Genomic DNA, 18446 nt, shown 5'->3' with positions numbered 1-18446 from the left:
ATAGTTCTGTTGCGCGACGTGTTCTGCCGTGACGCCTGCGTGAGGCAGGTGGGCCAGCCTCACCTGTCCAGTAGCTACAGGAACGACTTTAACAGTCTAATATATCTTATTCTAATAAATTTTGAGATTGAAGTGATGCTCCCATCGGATTTGGTCTTCTGATTAAATATTTTGAAAAAAAATGTGGAGTAAATATTTATCCAAAGGGTCCCTGTCAAGATGGCCCCGCTGCCGTACAACTGAGGGTCTCGACTTCTGGACAGTTTTAGATTCAGCCCCCGCGGCCAGTCTCCCGCACACACACTGACGACCAGCAACAAAAGAAAACCTGGAACTTCGTATTTAAACCGCATGAGCTTCAGTATAGGACGTGGAGGAGCGTGTGTGGGGCAGCAAGACGTCCGTGGGTGAGGGACGGGCCAGCCTGCTCCGCCCGTGCCGCCCCGCCGCCCGTGACAGCCGCCGCCCGTGCCCCGCCATGCACTAACAGGGAGGCGGCGCCGTGCCCGGGCTCGTCGCGGCGGGAGGGTTCCTGCCATGACACGAGGCAGCAGGAGAGCAGCGGCAGGCGCGTGATCGACCAGCAGACAGCACCCGCCGCCGCCCGCGTCAGTAGGTACACTTCACTTCAGGGTCTGAGGGAGGGAGCAGCCCTTGTAGCAGTCCTTCTCGTGTGGTCGTTGTTTGGTCTTCATCACCCAGATCTTGTACACTGGTTCACTTTTTTTCGTCCTCCTCCAAAATCTTGTATACGTTTCACTTTTTTCTTCCTAAATCTTATACGGTATACGTTTCACTTTGTTTCTCCTTCTCCTCCCGCCGCCCTCCCCAGCCACACACTTTTACTGGGGCTCCCTGACTCACCCGTCCCTTACACCTGTGCTCTGTTATCCTGTCAGACCCGTAAACACCCTGGACAAGACTTGGCTAATTCAGTTTCAGTCAGTCTTCCTGAGGACAAAGAGAATTTCCACCTTGCCTTTCTGCCATCACCTTTGCTCATCCAGATATTGGTACTTAAGGTCCCTGCAGCCACTGTGGTTGTTGTATTGATGATCAGGTAGGCTGTCTGGTAACTGCTAATCATCACCAGGGAACAGGATGGTGCATGCATCCTGCAAGTCATGCTGGCAGGATGTAGACTCATGCTGCAGCAACACCCCAATTTTTTTATGTGCATTTTACTACATTTTACAAACCTTTTTTAATAAATTTACAGCAAAGTCCCATTCTGATGAGTATTTGATAAGCTCTTGTTATTATCAGTAAAGAGGCTTGTGAGCCTCTTCATTCTGTATCCCTCAAAGTTATCATACCAGTCTTCAAAGCTTTTGACACAATCGAGTAGGCCATTCCTCTTCTCTCTTCTTCATCTCGGTTTACGTCCTTATTTTCCCTTATGAGGTTAGAAGGGTAGACTATTACAACAACAATTACAATAAAATTTCCTCTTGTGGGTCTCAAATCTGGCTCCCTAGAGCTTAAGGTCGCGTCCTCTCATGACATTGTTACCGTACTGTCTCAGGAGCTAAGCTGGAAGTATTGGGTGTAATAAACATTTTGAAGGCCATTCAAATTGGTGCAGATGACCTAGTTGTAGTTTAGGGAGACTGACTGTTGGTCATGGCAGGTGATGAAGCGGGGGAGAGACCAGACGCCGGAGGAGGAGCCGCTCACCAAGCGCATCAACAACCTGCACCTCGACAACTCCTCACAGATGCTGAATCACGTGCTGAATGGCTCCGCCCTGCCAACTGGTGCGTCTGTCCCGGGCCTCACCCAGGAGAGGCTGCTCAACGGCCTGGCAGCCAGCGCCTCACTCCCAGACTGTGGCCTGGGCCAGGCGAGTGCAAGCCTGCCAGGGCCGAGCCAGGGAGGGGCGCCGCAGGGCATGCGTGAGCTGGAGGACATGATATCGCAGAGGGAGCTGCCGGAGTCCCTGAGTATGACCTACCCTGACCTCAACCCCACCAATAACCACCAGTACTTTGCCTTTAACAAGCTGCTCCACCACCTCCACCTGGAGCGGCTTCGCAGGACAGGCAAGCTTCCCCTCTAATGCAGTAACACTTGTAGTTTGTTGAAGGTCAGGGAGTATTTCCCATTCATTCAATGCAAATGTGAAAGCAAGAGTTCTTGTTCCCAAATATGTGAAAGGACAGAGGACAGAGCTCTGTACTAGTTCAAAATGTATGGTGGCCCTCTGTGACTGTGTGTCTGTGTTTGTGTGTGTGGTTAGTTGTGTTTGTGTAGTGTGCAATGCATAGTTAAGGTCATGGATCACTCAGCTGTGTCAGGAGGTGTTCGCAGCGGCTACCGTGAGGGGTCAGCCGTGTGTGTGCTCAATGGGGCCAAGCCCTGAACTCTGCCAGCCCCTTCAGCTGGGCACAAGCCATCTCAGTGGGTGAGGCTCAGAGGCCAAGCAGAATCTCACAACCAGGGATGTAAAAGCCAAACATTGTGCATTGTAATACTTTTTGTATCGTAAGTTTTTTATTGCTCGGATGTTTGTCCAGAGAGAATAAATGCTTGATAGTCAGTATGAGTTGGTGGCTCAGCAGTGGGCAGGAGCAAGCCACAGTGTAACACTGAAGTCACTGTTCACCTTTGTTACACTGTGTTGGCATTGAGGGTGTTTGTGTTAGGGTTGTGGCAGTGCAGGAGCCCCTCAAGGCAGTGCTGCCAAGCCTGGCTCACCACCAGCCTCATGACTGACCAAAGAAATGTTGTTATTTAAGGGCAATTATCTTTTTTATTCACATTGTTGACACAAATAAAGGAAATACCGTTGACATTCTGTGTATTCTAAACTGTACCAGCGTCTGACCACAATGAATATGCCTTCCCATAGTGCATGCCTGTAGCATGCAGCAAGCCCATGCCATGGAGGCACAGGACTGCAGGGCGTGACGAGTTCAGTCTGTAAGACAATTAATATGCATGTTCAAGCTTTTATCTAGAAGGCTGATGATTATGCTATCAGCCTTTAGTGGCATGATGATAGCTAATGCTCAGAAATGGTGCCATATAACCACTGTAGTTAGGGTGCCATGAATACTTAGCCCAATCACTCAATCATTCTTGCTCTAAAAGGGGTTTAAGTCAGCCACACCATAAACTGTATGTACTGCCAGCCGATCAGTATACATACAGGAAGACTAGATCGCACAGTACATAATTCATTCGGAACTTTAGAACATCCCGTGCAATAAGGTTCATTTTGATGACATTCACGTGTATTGTGGCAGACTGAGTGTTAAAATGACAAGTAAAATCTGTGGACTAGGTGTCATTTACAAATTTGCCAGGTGTGTTGTTTCTTCCCGGAGTGTGGATGGTTTGCTTGCACCCAGACAGAGCACAGCATGGACCGGCCTGAGAAAGTGTTCATCCTTCCATTATGTCATCCACCTGAGTGTCCTGAGACATGAACAAGATCAGTATGTTGCATTCACTTCCTACAGACCTTGTGGAATTCCATTGATTCTTCCGTTCATGTAGTTTTCCAATTAGGTAGTATAAAGTTACATTTAATTAAGGAGTAATATGTTTGTAGCAAGATAGGGCAGGAAAACTAGCAGCTTATGAATGTAAGAAATAAGAGTGGTCTGGGTTGGCAAGGCAGTGAGTGAGGTGACACACCCCAGGGCATAAGCTCCCCATTAGTCAGTTAGCTCTATGAGGTCAACTATTTCCGACATAATTCACATTCTATGCTCTGACACAAACTTCCTTGAGGGGATCGACAGAATCCAGCGTGTCCAGAAACTTATCCTTAAAGTTATCCCAGAATCCATGTTGGCATAGTTCCTTACGTCAAGCAAAAAAATAAGCCACTATGCTGTAATGGTTCGTTGATCACAGCCTGACTGTGTTGACTGAGAAACTGTTCTTTAGTTACCTTATGAGTATGCTATCAAATGATCAGTGTCAGTAACTGGGTTTAGGGGTTGAGGAAAAGAATATATACTTTCACATTTTATTACAAAAATGAATTACACAGCCTCCAGCGATAGATTTATGGCCGAATAAACTGCAGATAAAATAAATACATACAATGTTTTAAAATGAAATTAATGTGTGACTATAGACATGAGATGATGACATGAACTCAGCGGCAACAGGAGGGTGTCGGGCGCTGCGAGGTACTCAAGGTGAGGGGTCCAAATTACTGCCCATGACTGTTTGGGTCACATGGAGCAGCAATGAAGAGGGAGAATAAAAGTTATGAAGAAAAGGAGAAGCACAGTAGACAAGCAAGACCTGTAGTCTACCTCATCACAGCAGCCGACGCCTCTCCCTCACACACCGTTAAAACATTTTCCTTTGTATAACTGTTACACTGCCGTCCACTGTTGCTACTGCTGCCCCAAGACCATTGCAGCAGGAAGACGCAGTTGGAGCTGCAGGCAACTTAAGTTTCCTTACCACCAAAATTTTGAAAATTTAGTCAACACAATGATAATTTGAACTGAATCTAACTTTTCCCATTCAGAATTTAAGTTACACTTTCATACCACCACTAATATGGCCAGCCATTTGTTCTTCCAGTGCTTAAGCATGCTGACGAGAAATCAATGAATCTCTAAATATGATTTTCAGAATACTTCAAATTACTCGAATACACAATGTAGATGAAATTCATAAACCACCAATGAGATGCTTGGGTGATCAGTTGTATAGTTTTGATATCCTTAAGTACTTATGTCATGTTCCGATCCCACTTTTGACGACTGAGGACAGCCTCATCACCAGAGCTGGTTCATTCATTGCCAAAACCCATGAAACAACTAGTGTAGCAGAACAGATGCTAGAGCAGTATGTGATCAGCCTAAAAATGAACCATGAAATGTATCGGCATAAATGAAAACAAAGAAACCAGTTTGCACGTCACTGTGATTCTCCAAACTGGCACTGTTGACTGCACGTATCGAAAAGTTGAACAACTGTATAAAAAATGCAATCCAACCCCCCTCCGTATCATGGCAACAAATACTCCACTAGAAATCAACTTTGTACAGAACAGAAAACCAATGTCCTGCTAAAGGATGTGAGCAAGGGCTTTATAGTATGAGAAGCACCTGTAAAACCCATAGATTTTGTGTTCCCTCTGTGTGAATATTAAATGAACTAATCTGGACATGGCAGTTGTATGGACACACTCCGAGGAGCGGTTGCGGGTCATACAAAATGCTCCACGTAGAAACTGAGCAACTAAAGTGTGGCCAGGATGCTGTTGTTGATGCGGCAGGCTAAGACGGGGTGGCATCTGGGCGATAAGTACTTGTAGGCGGAGTAGCTAGATGGTCAACACTACCTCCTCCACTTTAGTCATTCCGTAGGGCTCCTTGATCCTCACAGAAAAAAATGTCAGAATGATGTAACTTTGAAGCCTCGGGTTTTCCATTCCAGATAGTCATACTGTGGGTTTGTACTGTGGTTTGAGTTTGTTATCAAATTTGTGCTTGTTTTCAGCTGCAGTAACACTTGAGTTCTCAAAGTTTTTATGTTTTGTTCTCACATCGATTTGCACTTTTTTGTCATGAAATTCAAAAGCTAATGAGAGCTTATACAGCAATACAGTGACTAACTTCCTAATGTATCATACTGACTTATAGCTTACAGGTCAGTGAAGGTTCGGGATAGTTGTCAGTAAGAATGGTAACATGGTTTCAGCTTTCCAACACTGAGCAATCCTTCGCACAATACTAAGCTCAACAACGTCATTGCAAGTCTCTGAATAGCACACAGATACAAAGGGCTTGAGATTCGCAGCGGGCGGACCCACACCAGTGAAACCATTTTAGCAAGTGAGGCGTTGGTTTCCGTGGGTCCTTTCCTCCCCTCTGCTCTGCTAGTCACAACACTTATTTCCCTCTCATATGTTACCTATAGCTAACATATGAGAGGCAGGGAAAGGTGTTGGCAATGTGTGGCAGAGCAGAGGGGAGGAAAGGACTAGCAGAAGTCTCAGCAGACTCGTTAAAATGGTTTCACTATAGGGCGCCCTCAAACCAGTCATTCAGCCTTGACAGCAAAGAACATGAGCCAATCACAGTCACTCACCAAGCACCCATCCAGGCCAGTCATTCTCCTTGCACTCGGTCACCTAGGAAGGAACCCAGACACTCTAATACAGATCCACGGAGCCGAAGGAAGCATCACAAGCATTCCTTACAAAGCAGAGAATCCCGACAATGTATGATACACCTAAAGGAAACAAAATTGTAGGCTAAAGGTAGCTAGTTAACAGGTGGAGATGGGCTAGGCTCCCTCCCACACACACAGGACGATGGCTCCGAGGTTTGCTTCAGAGAATGAGCAACATAATGGTTGGGTTTAAGTTTTTGAGTCATTTGAATTCTGGTGTGTCAATAGAATGTATTTTTTGTGGGACGCCATTGGTCCTGTGGTGTGGGAGGGGCGGCAGCAGGTCTCCTCGGGTCAGGGTGACAAGACGGGTCCTCACCACACTGGTCTTGGCAGGTCAGTCAGGTAGATTGATACAAATTGTTTATTCTTATTTTATAATAATAACATCAATGGATACAGCGATGGCACAGGCCTGTAAGCAATGGCTGCAGCAGGCCTGTTCATGCCACACTGTGTTCATCTTGTAATGCTGACAATTGTTGTATTTGCTCAAGGCAATAACTGCAGTTATGACTAATATCACAGAGTATCACACAGAGTGATGATGGTCAGTTTTGGTCGGTTTTACATAGTGTTTTATTTAACAAAGATGTTGAGTTGTTGACAAGTAGAGGCGGCAGGCCACAGCGATGCAAAGGATGGAGGATATATGTCAATATAGCTTAGTCAACACTGAGCAGCTGTGTTGAGGAGGAGTAGTGGTGCCAACCAGACTAGATTAACATCAACCTCCTTCCCCTGCACCAGGCCTACCACCCTACACAAGCCTCTGAGTGGCAAGTCCCGGCGCGGCCACAGGGCTCCACGCCGGGTAGGCTGCGCCCAGCCCACCCCTCCACGGCCACCCCAGGAGATCAGAGGCAATAGCACGCCTGAACATGTCCAATGTTCTGGGTCAATTCTCTGTTACAGCCTGGACGGCAGCCGTGGAGAGGCTGGGAACACTTGGTGAGGCGCCACTACCATGGGCCAGAGCGGCTCAGATAAAGGCGCCGCCAACCAAGGGAGGGCGTGGTGGTGAAGCTAGACCCGATCTGACCTGAGTTTCTGGGCTGAGGAATGCTACCCTGACCAGAGATTCTTGAAGATATAAGTGTGGGGGTGCACTCATGAGGAGGTGGAGAGGTCCTCCAGGCCCTGCACTAACACATCCTCAGCGAGGAAGGCTGGCACGGCGGGCCTGTCACTGACCGACAACGCACACTCCCCTTCCCAGTGGGCCTTGCCGACACTGTGGGACTGTGGACAGAAAGGATTACCGGTTAATGATTACGAGTACAGAATAATAACATGAAAAATATAGTACATGGGAGGTACAATAATATTATAGATCCAAGATATGTCAGTCACAAGTATACATGTAAAACTGGAGAGTATTAATTCATCCCTTATGAGTCAGCTTGAGACTTACCATTGAGATGTCTCTGCGCCAGGCCATCCTGCACTTGCCGTCACAAAGAGGGCAAGGCCGCTCCAGGGAGTACCCGCCGCACTCGCCACAGTCCAGGGAAACATGGTTGTCCGACCAGCTAACCCCGCACCTGTGGAGGGAAACACTGTGTTACACCTGTGCTAACTTACTCAGGGCCATTTAATATGCAAGTTTCAGGACAAAGTGTTACTGATGGGTCCTTTAATATAACTGATAATTTGCACCCAGAAATTTATGAAGACAAATGTTATAATTGCTACTTTCTCATAGCCTGTCCAACCTCACAAGGAAAAAAAAAAAAAAAAAAAAAAGAAGAAGAAGAAGAAGACTACTTTCTGCAACATTTTTTAGTCTTTTGGGGGCTAAAAGAATGGGTCAAATAATGTAATGATCACTATATGGCTTTAACAACTTGGTCGTATTATTCCAGGCAAGAGGAGGGATGACTTACGTGTAGCACGAGTTGAACTGTGATCGGAGGTCCTCAAGGGTCATCATGGGCTCTGAGGGGTTCTGATGGTGGCTCACCAGGTCAAGTCGCGCCAGACTCTCACTGCTCTCGCTCCTCGTTATCCAGTTGCTGCCGAGACAAGGACACGTTAGCAAAGAGGTAAGTGACGCAGTGCCAGGGATGAGGATATAAGTCTGGGAGAAGATTATTACTGTGTCTTGTAACTTTATTCTGTGTCTGAGGTTATTCTTATTTGTTTTTATAGAAGAGGTTATTCTTATTCTCAGATCCACACCCACATACACTCCCACACCAACACTTACCTGGATGAGAAGTAGTTGTCAGAGGTGTTGTGGATCATCCCGCAAGACATGGCTGGCTGAAGGTGATTTGACGTTGGCAGAGGAGAGTGTAACACGCTAGACCCTGGGGAGGAAGGCGAGAGAGGAGTTAGTCTGGGCGTTCGGCAAGACTGACTGACTGGAGCTATCTAAGGTATGTGTGGGTTGGCATGTGTTGTTTCCCAATCATCTGTGTAGCCATCACATGGTGGTTGCTCAAGAGGGTGTGTTAGTACCTCCTTGTGATCTTATCTCTCAGTGGTTGTTTATTTAGTTTATCTTGAAGTGAGTGAAGTATGTGTGAATGTGCATGATATTGATTTCCTATTATTACTATTATTATTGTTATCAGTTAGAACCATCTCGAAGAATGCGATTTGTTGTGTATATGTAGAGATAGATTTAACTGTTTATTTCTTTACTAACAACAATGACGGTAAGTAAATATCAGAGAAAAACTAGATTTGTTAGTACGTATTTCTTTACTAACAACAATGACGGTAAATAAATATCAAAGGAAAACTAGCAAGACTGAACAGTGAGCATTGTCAGTATTCTTTAACAAACACTAATAATAATAATGACAAGTAAAAACAAAGGAAAACTAAGAAGATTGAATTGAAGAGCAAACAAAAACAGAATCATCACATCTCCCAACGCAAATGAACACGAGGACAACAAAACACCTAAATACTGATGATGTAAACCCCACACTGTGCCACATTTCAACACACGAGGCGAGAGATAATCTAAGCATATGTGGAAAGGGTTATTGGTCCACTATCCCATATCGAACCAAAGGGCATCATGATAAGTGTGGAACTAGTGCAATACCTATTAAGAATGAGGAAACAGGATCATAAAAGACTACCCTCAAATGCCTGTCGAATCTAAGGGCATCATTATAACAAGAGTAAAATCAATGCAAACCTAACAAAAATGAGGAACAGGACCAAAGGAAAGCACCTACATGTCTATCAAATCTAAGGGCATCATTATAACAAGAGTAAAATAAGTGCAAACCTAACAAGACCAAACTACAAGAGCAAAAGAAAAGAGCTACATGTCTATCGGATCTAAGGACATCATTATAACAAGAGTAAAATCATTGCAAACCTAACAAGAACAAACTCCAATAGCATAAGAAAGCACCTATATGTCTATCGAATCGCATCATCATAACAAGAGCAGTCATTCCAAACCCAACAAGAATGAACGAAAGCCGAAGAAAAATCTAAATATTTATGGTGCAACCCCCCGCACTGCCACGTTTCAACACATGAGGCGATCGGGGGTCACTCAGCATTGCCCAATCAAACCAATCTCTCTCTCTCTCCCCCTCAACTTGCTGCTATTGGCTACCGACACGTCACGGAGTCTCAAGTGCGTCACGATATCATTTCTCCTTTAGTGCACTTAAGATGGATAGCCAGCAGGAATTTGAGCTTATAGATTTATCCCGGGTCTGGTATTTCGATCTGAGGTGCGTGCGTGAGTTTGTTCCTCAGGTAAAGTTAGAGGAGTTAATTAATTTGAAAGGTATTGCTTTACCTACGTAGATTAGCCTGGCATTCTATTTCATCACCTTACTTTTGATATTTGCTCGTACATATTCTTTTTTTATCCTCCGGTCTGTCATTTCTGAGGTGCGTGCGTGAGTTTGTTCGTCAGGTAAAGCTAAATTAAGGGATTGTGATACTTGATAATAGCGCAGTTCACCATTTCTCACCTATACTTCTCTCATTTCTCTTACTTTTCTTTCTCAACTTCTTTTGCATCATTTTCTTAAGAGTCATTTTACTTGGATCTGTTCTTCGTCCAGTTGTCAAGTGCATGTGCTCGGCGGATTCATTTTACTTGTATTTATTCTTCGCCCGTTTGACAAGTGTGCTGGGCGGTTACCAAATAGTCTTTCATCATGTGTCTGCTGACTTCTTACCCCCAAACTCTCGCTTCCACACCGATAACGATATTTATACTCATTGTTAAAACCCATTGATGCTTTTTGGTAAGTCAAGAGCCAGAAACCAAAGAAATACAATGGTTCTGCCTAAGATGTATTTGGTAACGCTGGGGCCGGCCCGTTAAAATTAGGGGGTCAAGATACCGCCCTTCAGGCACACTTCCTCCTCCTCCTCCGCTGTCAAGGTCGTGGTGTCGTTGCATCACTCAGGGAAGGAGAGGGAGGCACCGAGGCCGCGAGACAGGAACAAGGGCGGGGGACTTTTTTTTCGTCTCGTCGGGGCAAGTTGAAATGTGATACTAGCCGATCGCGGAAGGAATGCACCGGCTGAGAAATATGCGTCCTTCAGGCAGGGAGTGGGTGGGCTATGGACTGACACTTGATATGGATAGGTTTGTTTCTTGTTCCATAGAGTGATTGAGACTTCCTTCTTCCTTCCTTGTTTCTTTGAGGTCTTCTGAGGCACCTGATGGAAGGAGTGGGATATGGACTGACACACCTGATATGAATAGGTTTGTTTCTTACGTACATTGAGACCTTCCTGCCTTTCTTCTTCCCCCTGGGCTTCTCTTGGGCAATATATTACGCCCAATATATTACATAGTGAAGCCTGATCTGAATAGCTTCGTTCCATTAATACCTTCCTTCCATGTTTCTTTCGAGCGAGTGGATAATGACGTCTGAATAATGTGTGTAGCTATATGAATCCTTCCCCTGCCTCGTGCTTCACCTTGCAGCCTGATCAGAATAGCTTTTAGACCATTAACTTCGCCTCTCTACTTCCTGGCTTGCCTCCTCAGGGTGTAGGACGTGGATTTGAAGACCTGATTGGAATTGATTCTTGCTATTACGACCTTCCTGCCTTGAGTGAACCGTGATGGAATTATTGATATCCATCCTTCCTTCCCTTCCTCACTTTCTTGGCTATAAAACCTGATAAATGGGGTTCTTCCTTCCTTCCCTTGAGTAAAGCGTGATAGAAACATTGACATCCATCCTTCTTTCCTCTCTTCCTGACTAACCTAAGAGACAATGAGATCCTTCCTTCCTTCCATTCTTTCCTTCATTCTTCATTCTCTTCCTTGACTAAAACCTAACAGAAAGAGACAATGAGATCCTTCCTTCCATCATTCTTCCTTCTCTTCCTTGACTAAAACCTAACAGAAAGACAATGAGATCCTTCCTTTCTTTCCTTCATTCTTCCTCTCTTCCTTGACTAAAACCTAACAAAGAGACAATGAGATCCTTCCTTCCTTCATTCTTCTCTTCCTTGACTAAAACTTGATAGAAACATTGATATCCTTCCTTCCTATGACTACTTCCTTCCATTTCATCCTTCTCCCTGACCCTATTGAGACCTTCCTTTCTCTCTACCTTCCCTCCCTGACCAAGTGTTGAAATGAAACCTGATTTGAATATTAAGACCAGTAAGACCTACCTCCCTTCTCTTCCTTCTTCCTTATCTCACTGTTTTCAGGGTTAATGTGTGTGTGCGGTGGGGGTTAGGGATGGGGGGATAGCCTACCCATACCTCCCCTACATACACAAGGAAGTTACACCTCTCGATCCAAAAGGTAAGGGAGGGAGCGGGGGGGGGGATGCTAGCTTACCCATACCTTACTCTTGCTAGTTTACCCATATGTTACCCATCTTAGCTTTCCCATTCCTTGCTATTATCTATTCCCTTTTCACCTTTTTTTCCATTTTCCTTTTCCTCTTTTTCCCTTCTCTTTTACTGTCCCGTTTCTCTGCCCCTTTTCCTCTTCCTCTTTTTCCCTTCTCTTTTAATGTCCCGTTTCTCTGCCCCTTTTCCTTCTTTGCCTTTCCTCTACTTCTTCCTCCTCCCCTTCTTTTCTCTTCCTATCTTTTTCCTCTCTTCCAATTTCCTCTTCCCTTTTCCATCTTTGCCTTTCCTCTATTTCTTCCTCCTCCCCTTCTTTTCCATTCCTATCTTTTTCCCCCTTTCATCTACTTCCTCTTCCTCTCACCCATACCTTACCCACGCTAACCTGCCCAAACCCATACCTTACCAACCCTCACGAAGTTACGTCACACACACACACACAATCAAAAACTATATAGGTCAAATTTTAATCCTCTACTACGTTGTTTTAATCCTCTGACCTAGTGGAGTGTAGTATGGCAGCGTGTGTGTGTGTGTGTGTGTGTGTGTGTGTGTGTTAGTAAATAGGGCAATCCCAGCTCGCATGAAAGTTACATCAGATAGGGGAAAGTCATCACCAGAGAACACACACACACACACACACACACACATATACACACTTGCAAAACTTGGCGTCACTCTCACACGCGCGCTCTTTCCCGCTCGTCTTGGGAACTTTCCTCTCCCTACATCCCAAGGGCTAGGAATTCCTCCCCATCGATTACCGCTACGGAGGGAGGAAAGTAGGGGAGCGGGGAGGAGACGGGGTGGAGGAAAGAGAGAGAGGAGGGAGAGCGAGGGAGGGTAAGGGCAAATAGTCAATACTGCCTCCACGCTTGTAGTACGCTCTCTCTCCCTCTCTCTTTCCCTCCCTCTCTGCCTGTGTGTGTGTGTGTGTTGAGCGACCTACACCACCACTCCACTATAAGAGTCTTCATTTGGTCTCAATTAATCGTCTCCTCCCGAAATTGACCTCTCTTTCGGCCACCTCTTTTGATTTTTTTTTTTTGGGGGGGGGGGAAAGAAGCAGAGTAGCGGGCTTTTTTATTATTATTATTGTTTCCTTTTTTTGTGTCCTTGAGCTGTCTCCTTTGTTGTAAAAAACAAAAACAAAAAAAACATGTGGCTAGTCTCATCGCCTCAACCACGCCGCCTAACGAGGGATATTCAGGCTTATTCTATCCTGTATTCATGGGTAGCGCTAACGGAGCCTATTTGCACTTATGGTCTTGCTTGGGAATGAGGAAATAGGCACAGGGAAGCAGAGGTAGGTTAGGAAGGCAAGCAGTTAGGTAGGTAGGTAAGGTGATGCTAGCTTACCTATTATGTTACCCATGCTAGCCTACCCATACTTTACCCATGTCCTCGCTGTTTTGTATCCGTTTTCCTCGTTTCCATTCTCCTTTATCTTTTTGCCTTTCCGTTTCTCTTCCCTTTCTTCTACTTCCTCTTCTCTTCTTTTCCTTTCTTAGCTTTTTACCTTTTTCATTATCCTCTTCTCTTCCTCCCTTCCCATTCTTCTTTTCACTTCTCTATTTGCCTTCCCGTTTCTCTTCCCTTCAACTTCTCCTCCTTCCTCTTCCCTTTTTCCTCCTCCTTCCTCTTCCCTTTCTTCTCTCCCTCCTTCTTCCTCTTCCCTCGACGCCTCCTCCTCCTCTGAAGGTTTCGCCAAAAGAAGCTGAAGACTGAATGATATGCTTGAACGCGGAAGTCATGAGTGCGGTGCGGGGCTTCATCCATCCACCAGCCTTTCTGAGCAATCACTTATTTTTTGCTCTTTATTTTATTTATTTTTGCGCGCGAAGATCTTTCCCGTTCCTCCTCTCCTCAGTATGCCAAAATAAGAAGGGCCTTGGGGATTGAGTCTTGGCTGGTATGCGTGGGTTTGGGAAAGCGTTCTCGCGTGAAGCCATTGAATCTAATGTTTTTTAAATAGCTATATTTCGCCACATGCAAAAATTATGTTCTGAGAGGTATTGTTATTCTTTCTTCTTCTTCTTTTACGTATTCGTGGGATTGATAATAAGCTCCCGTGTAGCCATTTGAATCTAATATCGCTTTGAAATTGCTATACTTCCTTTCTAGCGGTAATTGTTAAGGTTTATACAAATTATATTCTGAAAGGTAGTTATACTATATTTATTCTTTTTCTTGAACTGTTCTGAAACGTACTGAGTTAGGTCTTATTTATTCTTCCATTGTGTATTCATAGGCTTTGTAAATAATGTGCAGCCATTGAATTTGATAGTTTTTGATAGCTTTACGTCGTTCCAAGCGGTATAATTGTTCACGTTCACCAGTTACGCTGTGAACGGTATTGAGTTGGTTTTAATCTTCCCTGGGCTTGGTAAATAGCTTCCTTGTAGCCATCGAATCTAACACCGTCTCTAAATAGTTGTACTTCGTCTCTAGCGGTATAATTATTCATGTACCAGTTGCGTTCTGAAAGGTACTGGGTACGTTTCGATCTCCCCTTCTGTACGTTTATAAATAACCACGAAGGGTGAAAACTGGACCAGCTTTCACTTCTTGCCCCTCCCCTCCTCTCGTAACGGCAATAATACATAACCGCTCTGGGCTGGCTTTCAACATTAATGAGTATTTTACCGGGAATTCTATCCATAGCAGCAAGAGTGACGCAGTACAGACAACTTATATATACACCCCGGTACACATACTTTAATTAAAGATCTGATTGTGATTGTATCTCTACCTGATGACACTTGATAATATAGCGAGAAATTTAGTCAGGACAGGTAACCACTATGTAAACTATGGTATATGGTCAAATTAATAGTACCTAAGTTTACCTGATAATACCTGATAATATGGCAAGGAAATTAAATCAGAACTAAGGTAAACGAAGTCTAACTAATGTGTCAGTCTTTAAAAAAATAGCGCTTGAGAAGGTGAAGGAGGCGGGGAAGTTAAAATAGGGAAGTGTAGCCTAGTATCCAGGTTTTAGGTTTGCCTGTGTACAAGAACTAAGTCTACATGCAAAGGTGGTTATCTAGGTGTGTGTGTGTGGGGGGGGGGGGGGGGACGTGTGTGTGTGTGTGTGTGTGTCCGTGCATGTGTGTGCGTGTGTAGTATGTGCGTGCATGTGTGTGTGTGTCCGTGCATGTGTGTGTGTGTGTGTCGGGCTGGCTGGCTGGGAACTTTCCACTCGCGTTCGTCTACCTTCCCTCCCTCCGCTCTCCCCCCCCCCTCTCTCTCTGGCGCCACTCCCAACCTCTCTCTCTCTCTCTCTCTCTCTCTCTCTCTCTCTAACATAGCGGCGTGTCAGTCATCTGTCTATCATGACCTCTATGAATGCCGGTTTGAGCCATCCTCTCATTCTGTCTATCTGTATCTGTCTATCACACACGTCAATACTTCCAACCAGTCTCTCCTTCACTGTCTGTCTGTCTATGTCTGTCTCGCTAACGTTCAAACCCATTTCTTCCTCACTGTCTGTCTGTTTGTGTCTGTCACTAACGTTTCAAATCTTTTCCCCCCACTCTGTAATGGTCTGTGTTTGTCACCTTTCGAATCTTTTTTCCCACTCTGTAACGGCCTGTCTGTCTGTCACCGTTTCAAATCTTTTTCCCCCCACTCTGTACCGGTCTCTGTGTCTGTCACGCCAACGTTTCGAATCTTTTTCCCACACTGTAACGGTCTGTCTGTCTGTCACCGTTTCGAATCTTTTTTACCCCACTCTGTAACGGCCTGTCTGTCACACTAGCCAACCTTTCAAAGCCTTCTATTCTTCACTCTGTCTGTCACACTCCCCAACGTTTCAAACTGTTCTGTCTATCCATGGGTCTGTCTGTCTCACTCGCAAACGTTTCAGTCTTCTCATCCTCACTATTGGTCTATGTTTATCTGTCACATATATACCTACGCCAACGTTCACTCTCCCACCACCATCCGTCTATGTATATACTCTTGGACTTCGATGTCTCAAGCGGTGCCAATCCCCCCTCACTTCGTAACATCCCACACGACCCCCTGATGCGTAAACCCCGCCAAGAACCACTAAGAACTGTCATTATACTACGCTTATTAAACTATCTTATCCTCACTCTGTTATTATACTATGGCAAAGAACATCATCGTACTCTATTTGCATCTTTTTCTACTTTGCCTTTCGCCTCCTCCTTGTATCTCTTCTTTAACCTTCCTTTCCTAACCCCAATATTCCCTACCTCACCCTGCCACCCTTCCAGCCCTCTGTCAACTCTCTTGCTATTTTCATCTATTCTACTTTGCCTTCCGCCTCCTCCTTGTATCCCTCTCTTCCTTAACCTTTCTTTCCTAACTCCAATATTCCCTACTTCACCCTGCCACCCTTCCAGCCCTCTGTCGGTCACCCTAGCACGCTGTCATCCTTCAAAACAATCACACTCTCGCATACACACTGATTTACATACATACACACGCACAAACTTTTAGGAAATTTCCCCAAGTGATAGACAGATCGGGGCGTGACCAACTGACCAACCATTTCCCTTTCCCCGGCGACCCTTTTCAAAACCAACGCACACACACATACATACACATAACGGAAAGCCCCTCAAAGTGTCAGGCGTGTCCAATCATATCCCGCATCCGTCTCTACTATCGCTTAAGAACTTTCTAGCTGTTCGTTGTGGCGTTCACGTTCACTCGCCTCCGCCTCTTCGTCAATCTCCCGCCGCAGTCACTCGCCGAAGTCCCCGCCACCCCGCGCCCTTCCGTCTCACGCCACGGGTATGCCATCGCCGCAGTGCCCTCGGAAGCCAAGTCACTGCGGCGGTGTCTCAAGTCTCCTCATTCACACACACTTAAGTTGAGGGTATTTACCGGTAGAGCGTTTGTGGTCCTCCTCAGATGGCGGCAACACAGCAACTGACGGACCAGCGGCGGCGGCGGGGAAGGTAGCCTCGCCTCGCCCTCGCCTGCCTCGTCCCCGCTCCCCCCGCCGCCGCCTCCGCCCCCACCGCCCGTAGTATTGCTTCACACCGCGTTTGTTTTTGTTTTTATTTTTCCCCATCGATTCGTCCCTCTTCCTTCCTGTTCGAGCCCCCGCCGCGAGGTCACGTGCAACAAGTCCTTCCACGGCCTGGATTTGGGACGTGTTTGACCCTCGCCGTGATGTAACTGACGAGACGAATACACGTACACACACACGTAAACACACTTGCGCTCCCAGGTATTGATTCACACGCAGGTGCACACAGACACACACACAGGCAGTCATGGGGTGTCGCAAAACTTGTACACACACACACACACACACACGGAAACAAGGTGAGGGTAAGGGTGCGGCTCTGTGTGTGTGTGTGTGTGTGTGTGTGTGTACGCTTCCGCTTACAGGTAAAAAGAAATACACAGGTAGGACAAAGGTTAATGGCAAGGATCGGACCAGGCTGGAAAAAATAGGGTGATGAAACGAACTATCCGTGGGTTTATCCGCGAGGGCTGACTCTCTCTCTCTCTCTCTCTCTCTCTCTCTCTCTCTCTCTCTCTCTCTCTCTCTCTCTCCGGCGACGTGGAAAATATGCGTAAGAAGACAGGAAATCGATGAAAAAAATACGAAAGTGTCATTTTTTTATTCCGTAAGGACTTACAAAATACTTAAAACGAAAGGAAAAAGATAGAAAATATACGAAAGTCATTTTTTTTATTCCGTAAGGACTTACAAAATACTTAAAACGAAAGGAAATCAATAGAAAAATTCGAAAGTGTCATTTTTTTTAATCACACCGAGTAACGAAATACCAAAAAAAGAACGGATATTAGTAGAAAATTGAGATAGTGCTGTTGATGAATCCATATTAACTTACGGAATGCTTAAAAAGAAAGGATATTAATAAGTGAAGAAGGAAGTGTCGTTTGTGAATCCTTATTGACTTTCGGAATACATAATAAAGAAAGGATATCAATAGGTGAAGGAGGAAGTGTCGTTGTCTGAATCTTTATTGCCTTACGAAAAACAAAAACTAAAACAAAAAAATAGAAAATCAATAGAAAATGCGAGTGTCTGATATCCTTATGGACTTACAGAATACATAAAAGAGAGCGGATTTTAATAAAGAGAGGAGGAAGTAGCGTCTTTTAATCTTTATTGCCTTACGAAATACCTACAGCAAGAAAGGAAACGAAGAAGCGAACGAGGAAGTTGTCAGTCAGTCCATCGCAGTAACAAACGACTGTGCACTTTTTTCTCCTTCTAAAATTCCTCATTATATCCGTAACTTACAACAGACTTATAAAAAGAAGTTAAAGGAAGTAAATAAACAAAACTTGTCCATCGCAGTAACAAACGACTGTATATTTTTTTCTCATACTTAAACTTCATCGTGTATTTTTCCTCCATTTCTTCATCCTTCCGTAACTTACAACACACGTATAAAAAGAAGTTAAAGGCAGTGAGTAAGTAAATGAATCTTGTAGTAGTCGATGGCAATGACAAACAGCTA

General features: G+C 45.1%; 2 protein-coding genes and 1 long non-coding RNA gene across 4 annotated transcripts in view; 2 read left to right on the top strand and 1 right to left on the bottom strand.

Moving 5' to 3' along the window:
- Positions 1-196: 196 nt before the first annotated feature.
- On the top strand, positions 197-2792 carry LOC127004945 (uncharacterized). Of its 2 annotated transcripts, none has more exons than XM_050873249.1 (2): positions 197-616; positions 1631-2792. In XM_050873249.1, exon 2 carries the CDS (start codon positions 1634-1636, stop codon positions 2057-2059), a length of 426 nt encoding a protein of 141 aa, XP_050729206.1. In that variant the 5' UTR covers positions 197-616; positions 1631-1633; the 3' UTR covers positions 2060-2792. The 2 variants fall into 2 exon arrangements, with proteins under 2 accessions (XP_050729206.1, XP_050729205.1); XM_050873248.1 differs by having other exon boundaries at positions 201-612.
- A 1175-nt stretch (positions 2793-3967) lies between these two features.
- Positions 3968-16867, bottom strand: LOC127004944 (uncharacterized). Its single transcript, XM_050873247.1, has 5 exons — positions 16828-16867; positions 8360-8462; positions 8037-8165; positions 7565-7694; positions 3968-7392 (listed from the first exon to the last, which is right to left on the bottom strand). The coding sequence occupies exons 2-5, from the start codon at positions 8407-8409 to the stop codon at positions 7261-7263; spliced, it is 441 nt and encodes a 146-aa protein (XP_050729204.1). The 5' UTR covers positions 8410-8462; positions 16828-16867; the 3' UTR covers positions 3968-7260.
- LOC127004946 (uncharacterized) overlaps positions 8048-18446 on the top strand; it is a 43998-nt gene continuing 33599 nt past the window's right edge. The window contains exons 1-2 of the long non-coding RNA XR_007758122.1: positions 8048-8195; positions 8324-8531. This is a non-coding gene — a long non-coding RNA (uncharacterized LOC127004946). The remainder of the gene's footprint in view (positions 8196-8323; positions 8532-18446) is intronic.

Source organism: Eriocheir sinensis, chromosome 29 (assembly GCF_024679095.1).
Source record: "Eriocheir sinensis breed Jianghai 21 chromosome 29, ASM2467909v1, whole genome shotgun sequence".
In the NCBI taxonomy this organism is placed as follows: domain Eukaryota; kingdom Metazoa; phylum Arthropoda; class Malacostraca; order Decapoda; family Varunidae; genus Eriocheir; species Eriocheir sinensis.
Note: the sequence above shows the minus strand (reverse complement) of the source record. Positions and strands in the feature narration are given on the sequence as shown.